We start from the raw sequence: 17223 nt of genomic DNA, 5'->3' as shown, positions 1-17223 counted from the left end.
CTTCCTTGCAATAGAAGGAATGATGGAATTAGAATATCATCATTTGGTGATGATTATGGTACTAACTGTTTTGGGCAAGAATCACCCATGCGTAGGGTGCTACAATTGGTGGATGAGACTCTGAGAAACAGGGTATTTATGTAGTCTCAAAGTATCTCTCCACAAGATATTTCTTAAATGCAAAGGGGAGTAAGAAGGGAAGGTACTTTGTAGTTCCTAATGAGACACCATCTTATTCAAGTGCTTCCTACTTCCCAGGGTGGGGGTGTAAGAGGATGGAGGGTGGGAAGCGGGACGCAGGGGCTGTCTGGAGCCTGGGCCCTTCTCCTGTCGCTCTCTCATCTGCAAGCTTGTGAGTGTAGGTCCCTCTCTTCCCACACGCCCCACGGTCACTCCCTCTTCTCCCAAAGCCAATGCCGCCTTCTTTGGTCATGGTTAGATTCCATTCTGGTTATGTTTGTTTGTTCCTTTATTGACGGTCTGCTGTGTGCAAATTCCAGGGGATTCAGCGTTAAATAAGACAAGCCCTTGATCTCTAAGATTTTCCAGTCAGCGCTAGAGGAAAATATCGAATAAAATATTATAGCCCTTTGTATCTGTAGAGGTATGCATGGGATGCACAGGAGTACAAAGGGCCGCACCAAGCTAGCTGATGCTCTCAAATCATTGAAAATACTTTGATATTGATTGGTAAAAAGCCACAAGCTGAGCCCCTGGCCACTTCCCTGGGATGCTCTTCACTCACATGCCTCAAGAGAATAATGAAAAGATTAAACCCAACACAGCAGAGGCCTCTCAGACTGCTCTTATATTTTTCCACTCCTGATTGCCTAATCCTGCATGAAAGGTCAGACAAGGCTTTCTGGAAGAGGTGATGTGCATGTCAACAATGAACGAAGTTAGCCAGGTAAAGCACAGCATCTGTTCAGGCCCCTGGATCAGGGAGAGAACGTGTCGCATCTGAGAAACCACGGTATACTGAGTAATACAGCTCATCTGATGCTGGGGAAGGGTGGTGAGAAATGGCTTCAAGAGGTAAGTTAAGGCCAGATCAGAAAGAGCCTTGTAAGCCCCACTAAGACACCTGAACTTGACTGAACAAGCTATAAATTGCCTCTGAAGAAGTTTGAGATGGAAAGCAACACAACTGGATTTATGTTTTAGAAAAATAGTTGTGGCGTAAGTGAAGGAAAGGGGTTGAGGGGCAAAAGACAAAAACAAACAAAAAACCTGTTAACAGACTGTGGAAGTAATTCACGCAGGAGATGAGCACCTCTTCTAAAGCAGAATTAGTATGGAAATAGATAAATGGTTGGAATCCAAAAACATTAAACCTGACTTTTTCCCTATGTGACTACAATAAATTTCAAAGACCTGTAAAAAAAAAAAAAAGGTAGAATCAATAGGGCTTTATGACTGGATTGATGAGCTACCTGTTATAAAATTTTAAAAACATATTTAGCATTAGATAGAATAATTTTATCCAGAGTGAACCATTTGGTAAGCCTTTTATATATGCTTCCAAAATGAAGAGTTGATCTTGCACAGGAACTTAGGGTGGCTGGCTCATTTCCAAACCATTATTTTCCGAAGCTCTGCAGGTAAAAACTCTGCATTTGCTAGCCTTTGGACAATTATGGTGGGGTTACACTGCAGGTTTTGTCGTTCGCAGTGCAAAAGAGAGTGAAAAAACAGTACAACCTTGACGGTTGTAGGTCCCCGATTTTAGGAAACCCGCATCCTCCATCAGTATCTCTGGTGCGTACTCTGACCTGCATTTCTTGGGGTGGCCCCGTTCCCAGGATGGATCATGAAGCTGCCCAGCTGGAGAAGCAACATGTGCATGATGTGTATGAGAGTACGGCACCTTACTTCAGTGACCTGCAGAGCAAAGCCTGGCCTCGGGTCCGCCAGTTCCTCCAGGAGCAGAAGCCCGGCAGCCTCATCGCTGACATAGGTAACCCGGGCTTGTGCCCTGTAGTCTGAAATATATTCTCTTGTGCCTTTCCTTTTCAGATGCATCTCACATTTCTGTTCTAACCAGAAGTCTGAAATTGTGTCCTTGGCCTGCCAGTACCTAGACTACTCAACCTTATAGCAGAAATTCACCAAGTCAGAAAGTAGGAAACTTTTTGAAATCTACATTCACACAATGGTGACCTTTTCGAGAGCCTCCGCGCACGCACATCCTCCAACAAAATCGACCTGACATTGAATGAATAAATCATGACTGAGATGACTGCGGGTGAAACTGACCATTTAAAACTTGGAAACATTCACATTTGTAAATAACATTTGGTGGCTCACCTTGACTGGCTCTCTTGCCTTCTACAGAAGAGTCAGAATTGTGGGATTACACAAGAGGTCCCGTAACCTCTTATTAGTCTCATAGATCCTTTTCCCTTAACTATTCCGTAGGTCTTTCATTATTAGAGCCTTTCTTTAATTAGATCATATCTTCGTAATCACTGATTTGCCTGGAGGACTTTGGCTCAGTATCTTTCTGAATCAAGAAGTGGTAAACCACAACCCAGCAGATCTAAGACTAAGGTTTAAGACATGGTAGGATTCCCACTTGACACATGCCCACCTAAAACTGCTTTCCAGCAACTGTGTGCAGACTGTGCCCAGGAGAGTCATAAATCTTCAGTTACCAATTCCATCTGATTTGACATTTACTCTAAACATTTACTCTAAATATTAGTAAGAGAAACAGATGTGTATCCATGGCTTTTAGCATATTAAAGGTGGTATGAGCAGGGTGGAATCTGGGAAAGGGATGCATGCCATATAGAAACGGAGAGACTTTGAAAACTATATCGTGTCGACTTTTAAAAATTAACTGCAGTTTCAGAAGATACAGTGAGTTTGGAACTCTTACCACCCTCGATGTCAGCAAAGTGCCAGAATGTTAAAATCAGTTAGGAAGAAAAGGAACCATTCCATTAGTGGCTTTGGGACAACAGTATAATTATATGCTACTTTCTCATACCTTACCCCCAAAATTCCAAATGAAGCAAAGATTTAAATATGAGAAAATGAAATTGTTAAAGGACTAGATGATTGACAACTAGATTATTTTTAAAAATATCCTCAGAGGCAAAAGCCCCTTCTATGTGTAACACCAAGGAAAGTCAGAAATCATAAAAGACAATACAGTTGTCATTATTCACAGTACCTATGTTAAATTGATAAAATTGCCATGAACACTGACTTCGTGAATACTGAATTACTGCCCCTAGAGGAAATGTAGGATCAGGTTCCTGTGAGCCTCTGGTCACAACATTTTGGTCAACTGATCAATACCTAACCTTGTTTCATGCTTCTGTCTATTTGAAGACACATTATGACGATACAGTATGGATTCTTTAACATTAAACTCAAGGCCAACACACTATATAACTCATGCCTGAACATAATTTATTGAACACATATATTTTGTCCATAAGGCTCGTTAGAGCCATCTTGGGCTTAGGAACCCTTCATAGCACTTGAATTCCATGGTCAGGGACCATCCTAAACCGTGAAGTCACTGACACAAAGCACAAAATTGTGGCACTAAATAGACCACAGAAAGAGCACTTGTTGATAGGATGAGAACCAAAACAAGACACCGGCCAGACACCTCAGGCAACTCAAATTTTTCCAAATTTTTGCTGCTCTCTCTCTCTATATAAGCAGGCTTGTCGGTGAACCACTGTGCAAGTGCTTGAGTATTGACGTGGGGGTCACAGATTTTATCACGTAGGTGAATGTGCAAATATGGAACCTGTGAGTAAAGAAGATCGACTATATGGATATCTTTGGCCATATAAAAAATTCTACAAGGTAAAAATCTAGACAAATGTATAAATGAAGTCAAAAAACAAAAATTAAGTAAAAATATCTGCAATTTATCTGATAGAAAACTGGATAATTTTCTGAATCTACAGGGCATTCTTTAAAGTCAGTACAAAAGAATAGGACCAAAATTAAAAAGAAAAAATGAGGAAAGGATACGAACAGAAAATTAAAAAAAGGAGGACTACCACTTGCTTAAAATTGTTTTCCTGGCTGATGTACTTACATGGCTCAGTAACAAAGGTACCAAGGGGTATATAGTGAAAAAGATGCCATCCCAGCCCTGCGGCACCAAGTAACCCAGGCCGGAACCAATTAGCTTTTTGTATCATCTTGAGATATTTCAAGTATAAGCATTTACATATGTGTACATATGGGTGGATTGTCCTTTTTTGATTACCCAAATGGTGGTATGCTATACAACCTAGCTTTTGTTTCCTTTCATATGTTCTGATCATCCCATGTGTGTGCTTATAGAGCTGCGTCGTATTAAAACCTGCATAGCATTCTCTGATAATAGCACTGTATTAACAGATACATGACGTCTGCTCGATCTTGCTCCTACAAATTAGGGCGCAAATAATATTCTTTAGATGCCCCTGTGCAACTCCATAATTTTACCTAGTAAATATTTGTTTCACCCATTTGTATCTTCCGAATTTTGTGCTTTTACATTTTTTTAACTACTCAATAAATGAATGGTACTATTTTGATTACACAATGAGAGATAGGTTTTTTTTAAAAAATATTTTATTTTTTTAAAGATTTTATTTATTTGTTAGAGAGAGAGCATGGGTGAGAGAGAGTGAGCAAGGGTACAAGCAGGGGGAGCTGCCGGCAGAGGGAGAAGCAGGCTCCCTGCTCAGCAAGGAGCCTGAGCGGGACTCGATCCCAGGGCCCTGGGATCATGACCTGAGCCGAAGGCAGATGCTTAACCGACTGAGCCACCCAGGCGTCCCAATATTTTATTTATTTTAGAGAGAGAGATAGTCTAGGGAGAAAGAGATTGAGAGCAGGGAGAAGGGCAGAGCTAGAATCCCAAGCAGACTCCAAGCCCAGCATGGAGCCGAATGGGGGGCTCGATCCCCTGAGATCATGACCTGAGCTGAAACCAAGAGTTGGATGCTCAACTAAGCCACCCAGGCACCCCGAGAGATAGATTTTAAAATAAAAATGAAGTTAAAGAAAAAATAAATGAAAAGAAAAGAAAGAAGCCCAAGGAGATTAGAAGAAAAGAAAGTAGGATAGGGGCGCCTGGGTGGCTCAGTCAGTTAAGCGGCTGCCTTCAGCTCAGGTCATGATCCCAGGGTCCTGGGATGGAGTCCCGCATCAGTCTCCCTGCTCAGTGGGGAGCCTGCTTCTCCCTCTGCCTGCAGCTTCCCCTGCTTGTGCTCTCTCTCTCTGACAAATAATAAAATAAAATCTTAAAAAAAAAAGAAAGTAGGATAATATGACTATCTCCAAAAGGAAATATTTTTTTCTTTCCAGTTTTTCCACGTCGCTAAAATCAATTATTACGTTGGCAACTTGACTAGTTATTAGATTAGCAATTTATTGTTAATTACGAGTAAAACTTTGCATAAGTAATAAACATCTGGAGGTAATTGGGTTCCAGTTGCCCATACAGTAATTTCCTAGGCTGTTTTCACCATTTAAGTGGTGCAACTTTCAGTTGATTAAAATTTTATTAACCACCTCACCCCATTCCCCAATTGAGCTGATTTGCTGAGGTGTGGATGAAGGGTTCCTGATGGCAACTAAGTCTTCAGGGCAGGTATCAAGAATTAAGTGAGCAGGAACTATAGCCTAAGTGAAAAGAACTTGGATGATTTAAAGACAGCAGAAATCCCAAGTCTCTCAGGAAATACTAGGCTCTGTGCAGTCGTGGCAATGCCATTACCTAAGATGGGCTAGTCACTAAGGACATTAGATGGAGCATGGAGGGTGTTCTGGGGTTTGAGAGCTTTATTTAGATTAGTTTAGAAATCAGGAAAAAGACCAGAGCCCGATTCTTTTTGGGCAAGGTTACCTTTTTACCCAACATCAGAGACAACTGTCTGTCCCACTAGTATTGAAAATTGCATTTTTGCATACATAATAAAAATGAACTTTTCAATAATTAAGATTCCCTTTGCCTCTTCACTGTATGTACTTATTCCCAGTCTCTGTGGTCAGATTTGATTTGCAAGTCATTCTCTATTTACCATTCCTTCACTGAATCAATGGAAATGTAGAACCTCTGCTTTGTGGTGGGCACATAATATGCCTACAGAATAAAACATATCCCTTCATCTCTGGCTTCAAGAAATGTATATAAAATGGGAAATAAATAGGCTATACATTCTTCTCTTTCCCATGGGAAAAGAGAATTCTCTTTCAGATAACGGTTTTAGCAACAAAACAAAAACTTAATTTAAAAAATGTCATTCCTACAAACTTGAGAGGAAGCAGATTAATTATTTCTAGCAAACACTTGCCCACCGTGCACCAGAACATTTTGTGGAATTGGGGCAAGTATCTGTTTTCTTCTCTGAGTGTGGTGCAGAATGGAAAAAAGAGGGAATGGAAGCCTACAGACACTTTGCTCGCTTCAGTACTACGAGAGGTTATCCTTTAATGCGATTTTGTAAAGCAGCACGAGTGTTGCATGCTGGAGCTTGCTGCAATATCAAAAATGTTCTGATAGGCTTCTTGCACATTTAAGATAACGGGGTCACAAGGCTTGGCAGTGTTCCCCATCTCCTCATTAGGATAAAATCTGCCCCTCTTTAGCATCTTAGTGTACGCAGCTGGAAAATAAATAATGGCATCATACTTGGGAGATCCACCACTATCCTTAAAACGGAATGTCATCAGGAATGAATATGGGATTGGGATGGCCTGGGTGGCTCAATCGGTTAAGCGTCTGCCTCCGGCTCAGGTCAGGATCTCAGGGCCCTGGGATGGAGCCCCATGTCCAGCTCCCTGCTCAGCAGGGAGCCTGCTTCTCCCTCTCCCTTTGCCCCTCCCCCTGCTTGTGCTCTTTCTCTCTCTGACAAAAAAATAAAATCTTAAAAATAATGAATATGGGATAAATCAAGGGTGCCATGGGCCCTGAAAGCCTTTCAGGAGATGCTGAGATTTGAAAAGGCCCAAGTGGTTTCAGTACTGCCAGATGCCCTCTGAACACCTCCCTCTAGCTCGAATGGTCCACAAACCTGTTCTTCTTTCTTGTTTTTTACTTTTTAAATTCCAGCATCATTAATGGACAGTGTTATATTAGTTTCAGGTGCACAATTTGGTGATTCAACCATTCTGTACACTGCTCAGTGCTCATCACGATAAGTGTGCTCTGGATCCCCTTTGCCTGTTTCACCCATCCCTCCCACCCCCCCACCCCCTATAACCAGCAGTCTATCACGAACCTGTTCTTATTCGCCTCTCTATGGTAATTTTCCATTTTTCTAAAGGTATCCCCTGAGCCAATTAAAATAAAAAAAGCAAACGGATTTGCAAGACTATTTTTTCTTCAACTATGACCATCATCTTTGAAATATTCAGTACTGCCATTTTAAAATACTTTGTGATTCCTATTTTCCCCATAACTCCCCTCAAATATTGGTTTCTTTTTCTCGTAAGTATTGGGAACCATGGCTGTGAGATCTAAAATATTTCTAAGACCCCAGTCACTTACATTGAAATAATCACACTGGAAATCTTATTTTTTTATTCACAGGCTTGCCACTGTCTCAGCTGGCATCGATGAACTTTAATTATGCTTTTAGTGTCTCATATAATTTTGAATGGCCTATTAAGAGGGAGTTATTAGAGGATTGTGACATATTTCCGAAGCAGCCAACTAAACGTCCTTGATTAGTGGTAGATATTTTTTTCAGGGAGAAAAATCTAGAGCTAATGCCAGTAAGCACAAATATCAGCTCTAATGATATCTTTAAATATTTCTGGAAAAGGAATTAGCTGCTATGTCTGGGCAAATATAATACTAGGTACCAGATCTTAGAAGGTTTTGTTTCAAGACGGTTACTCACTCCTATTACTTCCTTCTTCATTGTAGTATCAGATCTGATTGATCTAGATCTTTGGGTTGTGTAAAAATTGAATTCTTTGGGTCTCTACCACCAGAAAATGAATGTCAAAATGGTCTGTTTAAGAAAAAAGTAATTCTAAGAGTTGCATACTGAGTCAACAGAGATCATTTAAAACTTAGAACTGACAATAGATTGGATGAAAAGATACTGAAATTCCCTTTTCATTCAAATTCAACATTTTTGAAAAGCATGTTCTATTGTATACATTCTTTTATTTATATCCAATGAAAAAATGGTGGGCAGTAGTTTGTTTTACACAGCCAGCGAGTGGTAAGAATGTCTAGGGAGAGGGGCGCCTCGTGGCTCAGTTGGTTAAGTGTCTGCCTTTGGCTCAGGTCATGATCTCAGGGTCCTGGGATTGAGTCCTACATCAGGCTCCCTGCTCCGTGGGGAGCCTGCTTCTCCCTCTGCCTCTGCCTGGCCACTCCCCCTACTTGTGCTCTCTCTCTCCTTGTCAAATAAATAAATAAATAAATAAATAAAACCTTTAAAAAATGTCTGGAGAGATAATATGAGAATAAATGCCATCACAGACAGACCTTTGCATAATGAAATATGTATGTGAAGGTAGCTTTATAAAGGACTGAGCATCACTCCCGGGGTCTAGGAAACCCCCCCTCCTGCCATGAGCCAGCTAACAGTCTTTGGTGGCACTAGCGTGCTCACCCCTATAGGCATGACCTCATTAAATGTTTGATAAATATAATTTCTTTTTCCCGATTCCTCTCCCTCTCCTCCTATAAGTGAAAACCTGTAGGTGCCCTCTGGAGATTTTTCTTTGGCTTTTGTGAATACCTTCATGCCATGCTGTCACTGGTCTCGGTTCGTTAATACAAAGTTATTTCTATTGCTTGTTGTAAGAAAAACTGTGCGTTCTACTTTCTCAGAAAGGGCAACGCGTAACGCAGGTTTTTCTCTTACAGGTTGTGGGACTGGAAAGTATCTTAAAGTGAACAGCCAGGTATACACCCTGGGCTGTGACTACTGTGGGCCATTGGTAGAGATTGCCAGGAGCAGAGGATGTGAAGTCATGGTATGTGACAACCTTCAGCTCCCCTTTAGGGACCAGGGCTTGGATGCTATCATCTCCATAGGAGGTAAGGCAGCCTCTGGCCACACGTTCGCTCTTCACCTTGAGAATGACATTACATGGTGGAGGCCCTTCTCACAACTCAATGTGCATTCTTTGTAGAAATGTTTATGTGATTCATGTGATCTAATTTTTATTAAAAATATTTCAACTGGATTCCTGGACTAATCTCAAAGGTACTTGATGGTGGTACATGGGATTGTGATAACTAGTCAAGGCCTCCAGTTGGTATTGTATTCTCTCCGATGACTCATTCCCAGTGCTTTTATTTATGAGTAAGAAAGCATTAAGGGAATTTTACTCATTGGAATATTTTGTACTTGGTTATATTGAAGTGAAGCCAGATTTTTCCAATGTGAAGTAGAACTTTAGAAGTCATATTACCTGCTTTAGGTTGCTAGTGTGTCCTTTATTAGCAGGACATTATAAAACTGATGCACTGAATGTCACCTGCAGGCTGTGTCATGCAACCTACCGCTCAATGATGCATAAGGCACCAGGGAAGATGGCCCCACCTGGTCCCAGACTGCGTTGTTTTTACAATGCCACTCAGCTCTCTTAATGCCAAAGATTGTTCAGAAGTCTAGGGAATATGTTGCTATTTTCCCAGCAAGGGTGCCCATACAAACACACAGGCCACAAATGAAAAGAAACAACAAAACCCCATGCCTGAAATAGACACAGGTAAGGCTCTCTTATGCAATGCACATAATTCTGAAACCGAGTACATTAGTCCTATTTAAATACGCTAGGGAAAGTTGCAGCAATTTCTTTTGCAAAGAGGAAAATCTTCTGCACAGCAAATCATTTGCTCCAATACACTTAAAAGATTAATCTATTTGACTCCAGCGAGCTTCGTCAAAGCAAGGGGATCCTACATAAAATTGACTAGATACAAAACTGATTGTCAGATAAAAATACAGAGTAAGACTATTTGCTCTCTCCTGAAGGAAATGAGGACTCGCTCTATTTGACCTTAGATGGGGACTCTGTCTCTGCTTAGCGAGGGGATGCAGGCCTGGATGCCACAGCCGTGAAAGTCCTTAGGACTGGCAGGAGACGGTTGCCATGAAAACCTGCTCTACGACAGCCACTGTTAAGTCCATTTGGGGCCTCAACATGAAGAGGAGGGATTCCTGTTACACCAAGCAACTCATTACAATGCTTTGAATCTTGAGTGGAAAGTTTCGGGGTTGGTCATTCTACCTAAAGAACAAGAAATTGCGGCGTCAGAGAAGTGTATTCTTTGCTCTTTTTGTTGGTTGACATCAGTTTTAGTCTGCAAGGCTCCCCACGTCCAGGCTGTCCCCCTGGGGCACCATTGTGGGCAGGGGGAGACTGCCTGGCTTTCCTGCGCCTGGGAAATGCTCTAAGTCTCTCTTGGCTTTCAACAGAAGTCTCACGACTTGTCGGCAGAAGAAATGCAACACACCTGGTTGCCCTCTTCTGAAGAAAAATGTTTCCTTAGGTGGAAACACACCATGTATTTTTAGGAACTGTAACTATAAATTAATGTGATGTGGTCATTTCAGCCATGTTTCACATTTAGAACCATATTATGAAAAATTTTGATAGTCTGTCTCTGTTATGTCTATTTATATTTACTTCTCTGTTTAGAAATCTGTATGTTGGCACTTTTTGCTAATCTTCACATGAAGAAATATACATTTTTTGCTTTTCCATGTCTCTTAATAATAATAATAATTTGAAAGGTAAGCATCATACCTAATGATACATTTGTTATATTTTCCTGGCAGATTGGAAAAATAAACACTCTTTTCACTTACTTTTAGAATAGCTTGATAGTTCTATGAAAATATAGCAATATATTAAAACAGTACCAATCAACTATTTATTTTATGCCAACGGTTCTCAACTTGGGGTTATGTTGTTGCCCCCACCAGCCTTAGGGGACACTTGTCCTTGTCCGGAGACATTTTCAGCTGGCTCAGCTGGATGTGTGTATGCACAACCGACTATCACCTAGTGGGTGGCCCCCTACAACAAAGAATTATCTAGTCCGAAATGTCAGGAGTGCTGAGGTTGGAATGCTCTGCTTTATGCTAAACCTATGGATTCTGAATGCTTTTAGATAGAGAGAGATGAGACCTGTACACTGGAAAAGTTACATAACAGTATGTCATAAAATATCAAGATATAGCAAGACTTTAAAGATGATCTTGTGATGGGGCACCTGGGTGGCTCAGTAAGCGTCTGCCTTCGGCTCAGGTCGTGATCCCAGGGTCCTGGGATCGAGCCCCACATCAGGCTCCCTGCTCTGAGGGAAGCCTGCTTCTCTCTCTCTTGCTCCCCCTGCTTGTGTTCCCTCTCTCGCTGTGTCTCTCTCTGTCAAATAAATAAATAAAATCTTTAAAAAAAAAAAAAGATGATCTTGTGTAACTTCCCATCTAGTTCTAGAATCCAGTAATTGAATTCAACCTCCTTATTTTCTGGGGTCTCAGCAGGAATACATTGCTATAGAATCCCTATATTGTACTATTTTTGCCTTTAGGTTGTGATTATGATTTTTAAACAAAAGGGGATTTTTTTTTATCCTTTAAAGATTCAGTATAGTTTCCTGACACTGATAATTCATGTAAGTGTATCTTCACATCCCATTTTGGCTCCATTTAGAATGTTTTAAAATACATTTTTTATATAATGAAGAAATCTTCATTTGTGAATTTTTCCCAAAAAATATGGCCTAAAGGTTACTTAGTATTACATGTTAAATATAAACATAAAACAATATAGGGGCGCCTGGGTGGCTCAGTTGGTTAAGCGTGTGATGTTAGCTCAGGTCATGACCTTGGGGTCCTGGGATGTAGCCTCCTGGCGGGCTCCCTGCTCAGTGAGGAGTCTGCCTGGCCCTCTTCCTTCCCTCCTGCTAGTGCTCTCTCTCGCAAATAAATAAATAAATAAATATCTTAAAAAGAAAAAAACCCAAAAAAACAGCAGCAGCAGCAATATAAAAGATTGAGATATTTCTTGGGTGATATGCTATTAAAAATGAATCATCACAGAACAAATGTTTAACAAATACATATAAAGACTTTACTCCTTTTTAAAAAGACTTCTTTCGAAGCCCAGAATCCTGGAATGTTGAAGACTTATGAATCTGCTAAAAAGAGACTATTATATTAGTCTGGTTTTAATGATGCTTTTTTCCTTTTTGGCCCCCCCCCCCCGAAAGGAACAGAGTCAACTCTCATTAATCACAGTAGTTATACTGTATTAAGTCTCTTGAACACTTCATTAGTGAATATGGAGCCATTGCTCCCAGAGAACAACTACAGGACTAGGTTTTCGTGAGCCTCTGGTTGCAGCGTTTTTGTCAACTGGCCAATACACAGCCTTGTTTTACATGTGTCTCTGTTTATTTATTTTTAAAGATTTTATTTATTTATTCATGAGAGACAGAGAGAGAGAGAGAAGCAGAGGGAGAAGCAGGCTCCCCGCGGAGCAGGGAGCCCGATGCGGGGCTTGTTCCCAGGACCCCGGGATCAGGACCTGAGCCGAAGGCAGATGCTCCACCGTCTGAGCCGCCCAGGCTCCCGTGTCTCTGTTTAAAGACAACTTATTTTTTAATTTTTATGTATTTTTTTTTTCAGAGAGTGGGGGAGATGGGGAGGGGCAGAGGGAGAGAGAGAATTCCCAGGCAAACTCCATGCCCAGCGCAGAGCCTGAGGCAGGGCTCCATCCCACAACCCTGAGATCATGACCTGAGCAGAAATCAAGAGTCAGATGCTCAACCGACTGAGCCACTCAGGTGCCCCTAAAGAAAACTTATTTTGAGCTCATGCCAACAGCCCAAACGAAGCTTCTGTAATACATCTATTTTCTCTTTGAGACATAGCCCAGCCTTCTTACGCTTAGGAACCCTTGGGCGCTATGCTCAGGGATCATTTTAAACAGCAAAATCACACATGAAAAGCACAAAATGCAAAAAACGTGGCACTAAATAGACCATGAAAGGACACTTGTTGACAGGAGGTAAGCCAAACCAAGGCAGCAGGGGTCACCTGGTTTGATCTCAGCTGGGAACATGCATGATGGGAGTTTTTTGCCACCATGTGCATGTCAACAAATGATCACAAAAACATGGAGAGTGCTGTTTTGGGGGGCTACAAATATATTTTGGCAAGTAGCAAAATTTGCAAATACAGTATTCACAGATAATAAGGATTGACCATATTTACAAGATACACCCACAGAAGTTCTGGCGTGAATTAGGTGCAAGTCATGGGAGATATGAACAACCATGAATAGTCCTAGATATGAACATTAGCATCATCTTAAGTCTTTGTTCTCCTGACCTCTGTGCCTCCTTTTAGCTCAAGACTCTGTCTCTAGACATAGAGACATCCTTCAATGGACCATTATAAAGGGCCCTGTGGGGATGGGAGTGGGGAATAGTCTGAGGCCACGTGAAGTCAGGTGATTGGTCAAAGATCACAAGGTGAGTTACTAACAGATCTAGGACAAAATACATGGGGCTTCTGTTCTTCAAACCCATTTTAGCCTCATCATACGTCTCTGGCTTCTCACACTGCTGCATGGCGGGGCAGGAGACACCAGGGTGTGTGTGCTGCTGATAGCAACGAAAACCTGATTGGGAACAAGACCAAGTGTTCCTGTTGAATGATCTTCCTTTGACAGCTTTATCTCTATAATAATCTCATGTTAGATATTTGCTATCTCTCTGTGGCAGGTAAACTAGAGATTTATCTGCTTAAAATCACCACTACCAGCTGGACTGTGGTGAGGGTTATAGGAACTGTCCCAGCCTCCCCTCCATCTCTCCTCTCACTACTCATCCTGAGCAGTAGTGTCCAGACTCCCCTTAGAACCAATTTCCTACCTGAGACATGGGGTGGGCCTTACCTCTGCATGTGGAAAGAGATTTGATAGTTTCTCTTGACATAGAACTGTGATCAAACTCCTCTTGGAACTAATAGACTGGCGCTTTCCACATATTATTTGATTAAAATATGCCTAATAACACACTTAAGCCTGGATAAAGTCAGTCCTACTTGAATCTCACTTTAACTTTGCAGGGATAAGAAGTAAAACAATGATTTATATGTTGATTTTTTGAAAATACATACACAACCACTTATTATTTATATTAATATTAAATTAAATTTTGAGATGTCTCCACAAACACATCTTCATCTAAATTTTGCTCCCTTGTTGAAAATGGTTCTTGGGGACCTAAGTCTAAACTGGCGTGTGTGGAAGGCTGGATGGATATAGTGCTATGGGCCCAACCTTCTGTATTAAATTAAATATTAAATGTTATATTTAATAACTTTTTTATTATAAAAAACTATATTTAAGAACTTTTTTTATAAGCAATTATTTGGACTTGGGCTTGGCTGGCTTATCTTTGTTGCATTATCTAAATAGAAAAACAATCTTTAACATTCTTCTCCACTTCTATTTGCTTTATTAATTTTGTTAACATTGATTAGTGGTGTTAACCTTTTGGTGCTTTAGAAGTACCAATCATTCATTAAGGCAAGGAATTATTTCATAGTTCTTCTACTAGGGCATACTTACCTAACACAGTGCTCCCAGGAAAATTTCATTAATTCACACTGATCATCCTTCTAGTTAGCAAATTCCATAGGATTTGGGAACTAGGAGGATTTGGAACGGACACATTATTTAAGTGTCTTATTATAGGCAAAGAAATCTGAAATCTAAAGAAGTTAAATAATTGCCCCAAATTGTCTAAAATGTACAGGAGCCAGAGACAAAAATTATGTCTCCCCTAAAGCAAGGCTGTGCTGTTCCCACCATCTCTCCTGCCATGTAGGAAATAAGGAGGCTTTCCTGCATGCTGAAATTGTATCTATTGTATGGAAAATACTAATGTCTGAATGCGTCAGTTTACGTATCTGTATACACACTGAGATCTAGTTTCTTCTCTTTCAGTCATACATCATTTTTCTACAAAACAAAGAAGAATCAGAGCAATAAAAGAAATGGCCAGGGTCTTAGTTCCCGGAGGTCAGCTGATGATTTACGTGTGGGCCATGGAACAGAAGAACCGGCACTTTGAGAAGCAAGATGTGCTCGTTCCGTGGAACAGGGCCTTATGCTCCCGGCTTTTCGCAGACTCCACCCAACCTGGGAGAAAGCAGCCGTGTGTACATCCAGAAAGAAGCCAACCCTACCACCCTCCTTGCTCTGTCTGTAGCTGTTCTGTTTGTTTTCAAGAGCAGTGTCATTCACAACGATCCCACAGCCTGGACTATGAGCCACTGATGGCTGGAATGTGTTGTGCAGATGTTTCTAAGGGAGGGGAGGAAGAAAATGGATTCTCTAACACGTTAGGAAGATCTTTTCGCTCCTGGTTTTTCTCTAGGTCTTTGGATGAATCAACTCTGAGGAAACAAATTGAAAGGGCGAGGCCCTTGAAAAATACAGAAGGTTGGGCCCAAAGCACTATATCCATCCAGCCTTCCACACACGCCAGTTTAGACTCAGGTCCCCAAGAACCATTTTCAACAAGGGAGCAAAATTTAGACGAAGATGTGTTTGTGGAGATGTCTCAAAAGCAACGGGAGTGGCCGAGAGCACCAGCCACAATGAAACATCTATGTGGGGACCAACAAGGAGAAGTTAGGAGAAATGGAGATGGGAATTTTCTGGAAGGTGCCAATACTAGTGAGAATGGCATGAATGCAGGTGATGTGGAAGAAAGTCCCCCTTCTGCTAGTAGAATCCTGAGAAGGATTTCTGCACTTGACTCCACAGATTCCAACCCAGAGGAGACAATTTCTGTCGAAGACCAACAGCCCAGTGTTCTGGATTCCAGAGCCTTTATGCGCTACTACCATGTGTTTCGAGAAGGTGAGCTCTATGGCCTGCTGAAGGAGCATGTGGCAGAGCTGCATGTTCTGAGCTCTGGGAATGATCATGGCAACTGGTGTATCATTGCTGAGAAGAAGGACAATTATGACTGACTGGGGCATTTTAGACAATTCCTCCAAAAGGTGGACCATGTTCTTTTCACTGGGTTTAGTTATGGTTACCTGAATTTGTGTCCAATTTTATTATTTTTAATCCATGTATGCTTTGGTTTGTAAAGATGATGAGTTGGTCATCTTTTAAATCTTTGGATGAACCCAGAGCCTGGCATGTAAAGCATTTGACTAAGGGTATTTGTAAATTATTAATATAAGACAACTGAAGAAGCAATAGGAAGTGAACTTCAGTATTGTCGGGATCTTCTTTTCCCTGCAAGGTGAAATTATTATGAGGATACATGTATATCATTTGTCAGTATTAGATGCTGATTTTAGCCGTTTCTGGGTGTTGACTTTTTTTTATTACTATTGAAGGAGGGTCAACATACGATGTTATATTAGTTTCAGGTGTACAACACAGTGATCTGACAATTCCATACAAGATTCTGTTTTTATTTTTATAATGAAGGGGGTGGGTGAGTTCTGCTTCTCAGGCTACACTTTAGATCCATATGCAAGATACCAGGTAAACTCCACTGCGCAGATGTAAATGGAATCACGCGATACATTAATTTGTCGCCAAGGCCTTGCTCTTACTTGAAGTCTTTCAAAAAGTGAGAGATGGTGGAGAGAGACAAGAAGTGTTACAAGAACTTTTCTGAATGATAAGCAGACTTGCTTCCAAATACACAAATAACAAGGTTTTCAATGTTGCACGGAAGGTTTTTAAAGGCACTGTGAGCCTGTAGAGAGTGGTAGGTGTGGGTACTAGACGCCATGGCAAGTACCCGGGTGGTATCTTCATGACCTCATTCGAAGCAGGAATGTCTGGTTAAGATAAGACCAAGGTTGACTAATGAGGAGTTTTCATCTAGAATGATGCTTTTCTTATGAACTGAAGGGGTATTTAGGAAATGAGAATCTGGTTGAAGCACCATTTTATTTTGGCTCTCATTATAAATACACTGTTAAGGGGCAAGATATTTGTCCTTGATAGAGGATCTATTGTTGGATTGTTTTAAAAAAAATCTGGGCATTTATCTTATCGAAAGTGACATTTTATTAGTTATATTAGGGATTTAGGCAGAATTAAGCCCTATTAATTCAAGGTTGAATTTCTGCCACTTTGTAGGCAAATGAATAGACTGGGTGTTGTATGGTCACTGCATCTGTTTAGATTAATCGTGGGTCTGTTTAAATCTACGTCATGGGTCAGGAGACAGATATA

At 41.0% G+C, this 17223-nt stretch overlaps 1 protein-coding gene across 1 annotated transcript; it reads left to right on the top strand.

Annotated features, from left to right (window-relative positions):
- Positions 1-1803: 1803 nt before the first annotated feature.
- On the top strand, positions 1804-16226 carry TRMT9B (tRNA methyltransferase 9B (putative)). The gene is made up of 3 exons (XM_028094145.2): positions 1804-1957; positions 8852-9025; positions 14959-16226. The coding sequence occupies exons 1-3, from the start codon at positions 1804-1806 to the stop codon at positions 15990-15992; spliced, it is 1362 nt and encodes a 453-aa protein (XP_027949946.1). The 3' UTR covers positions 15993-16226.
- The last annotated feature ends 997 nt before the right edge of the window (positions 16227-17223 follow it).

This window comes from Eumetopias jubatus, unplaced genomic scaffold (genome assembly GCF_037043125.1).
Source record: "Eumetopias jubatus isolate StellerSeaLion01/CBP00866 unplaced genomic scaffold, mEumJub1_p1.0 scaffold_2, whole genome shotgun sequence".
Classification (NCBI taxonomy): domain Eukaryota; kingdom Metazoa; phylum Chordata; class Mammalia; order Carnivora; family Otariidae; genus Eumetopias; species Eumetopias jubatus.
Note: the sequence above shows the minus strand (reverse complement) of the source record. Positions and strands in the feature narration are given on the sequence as shown.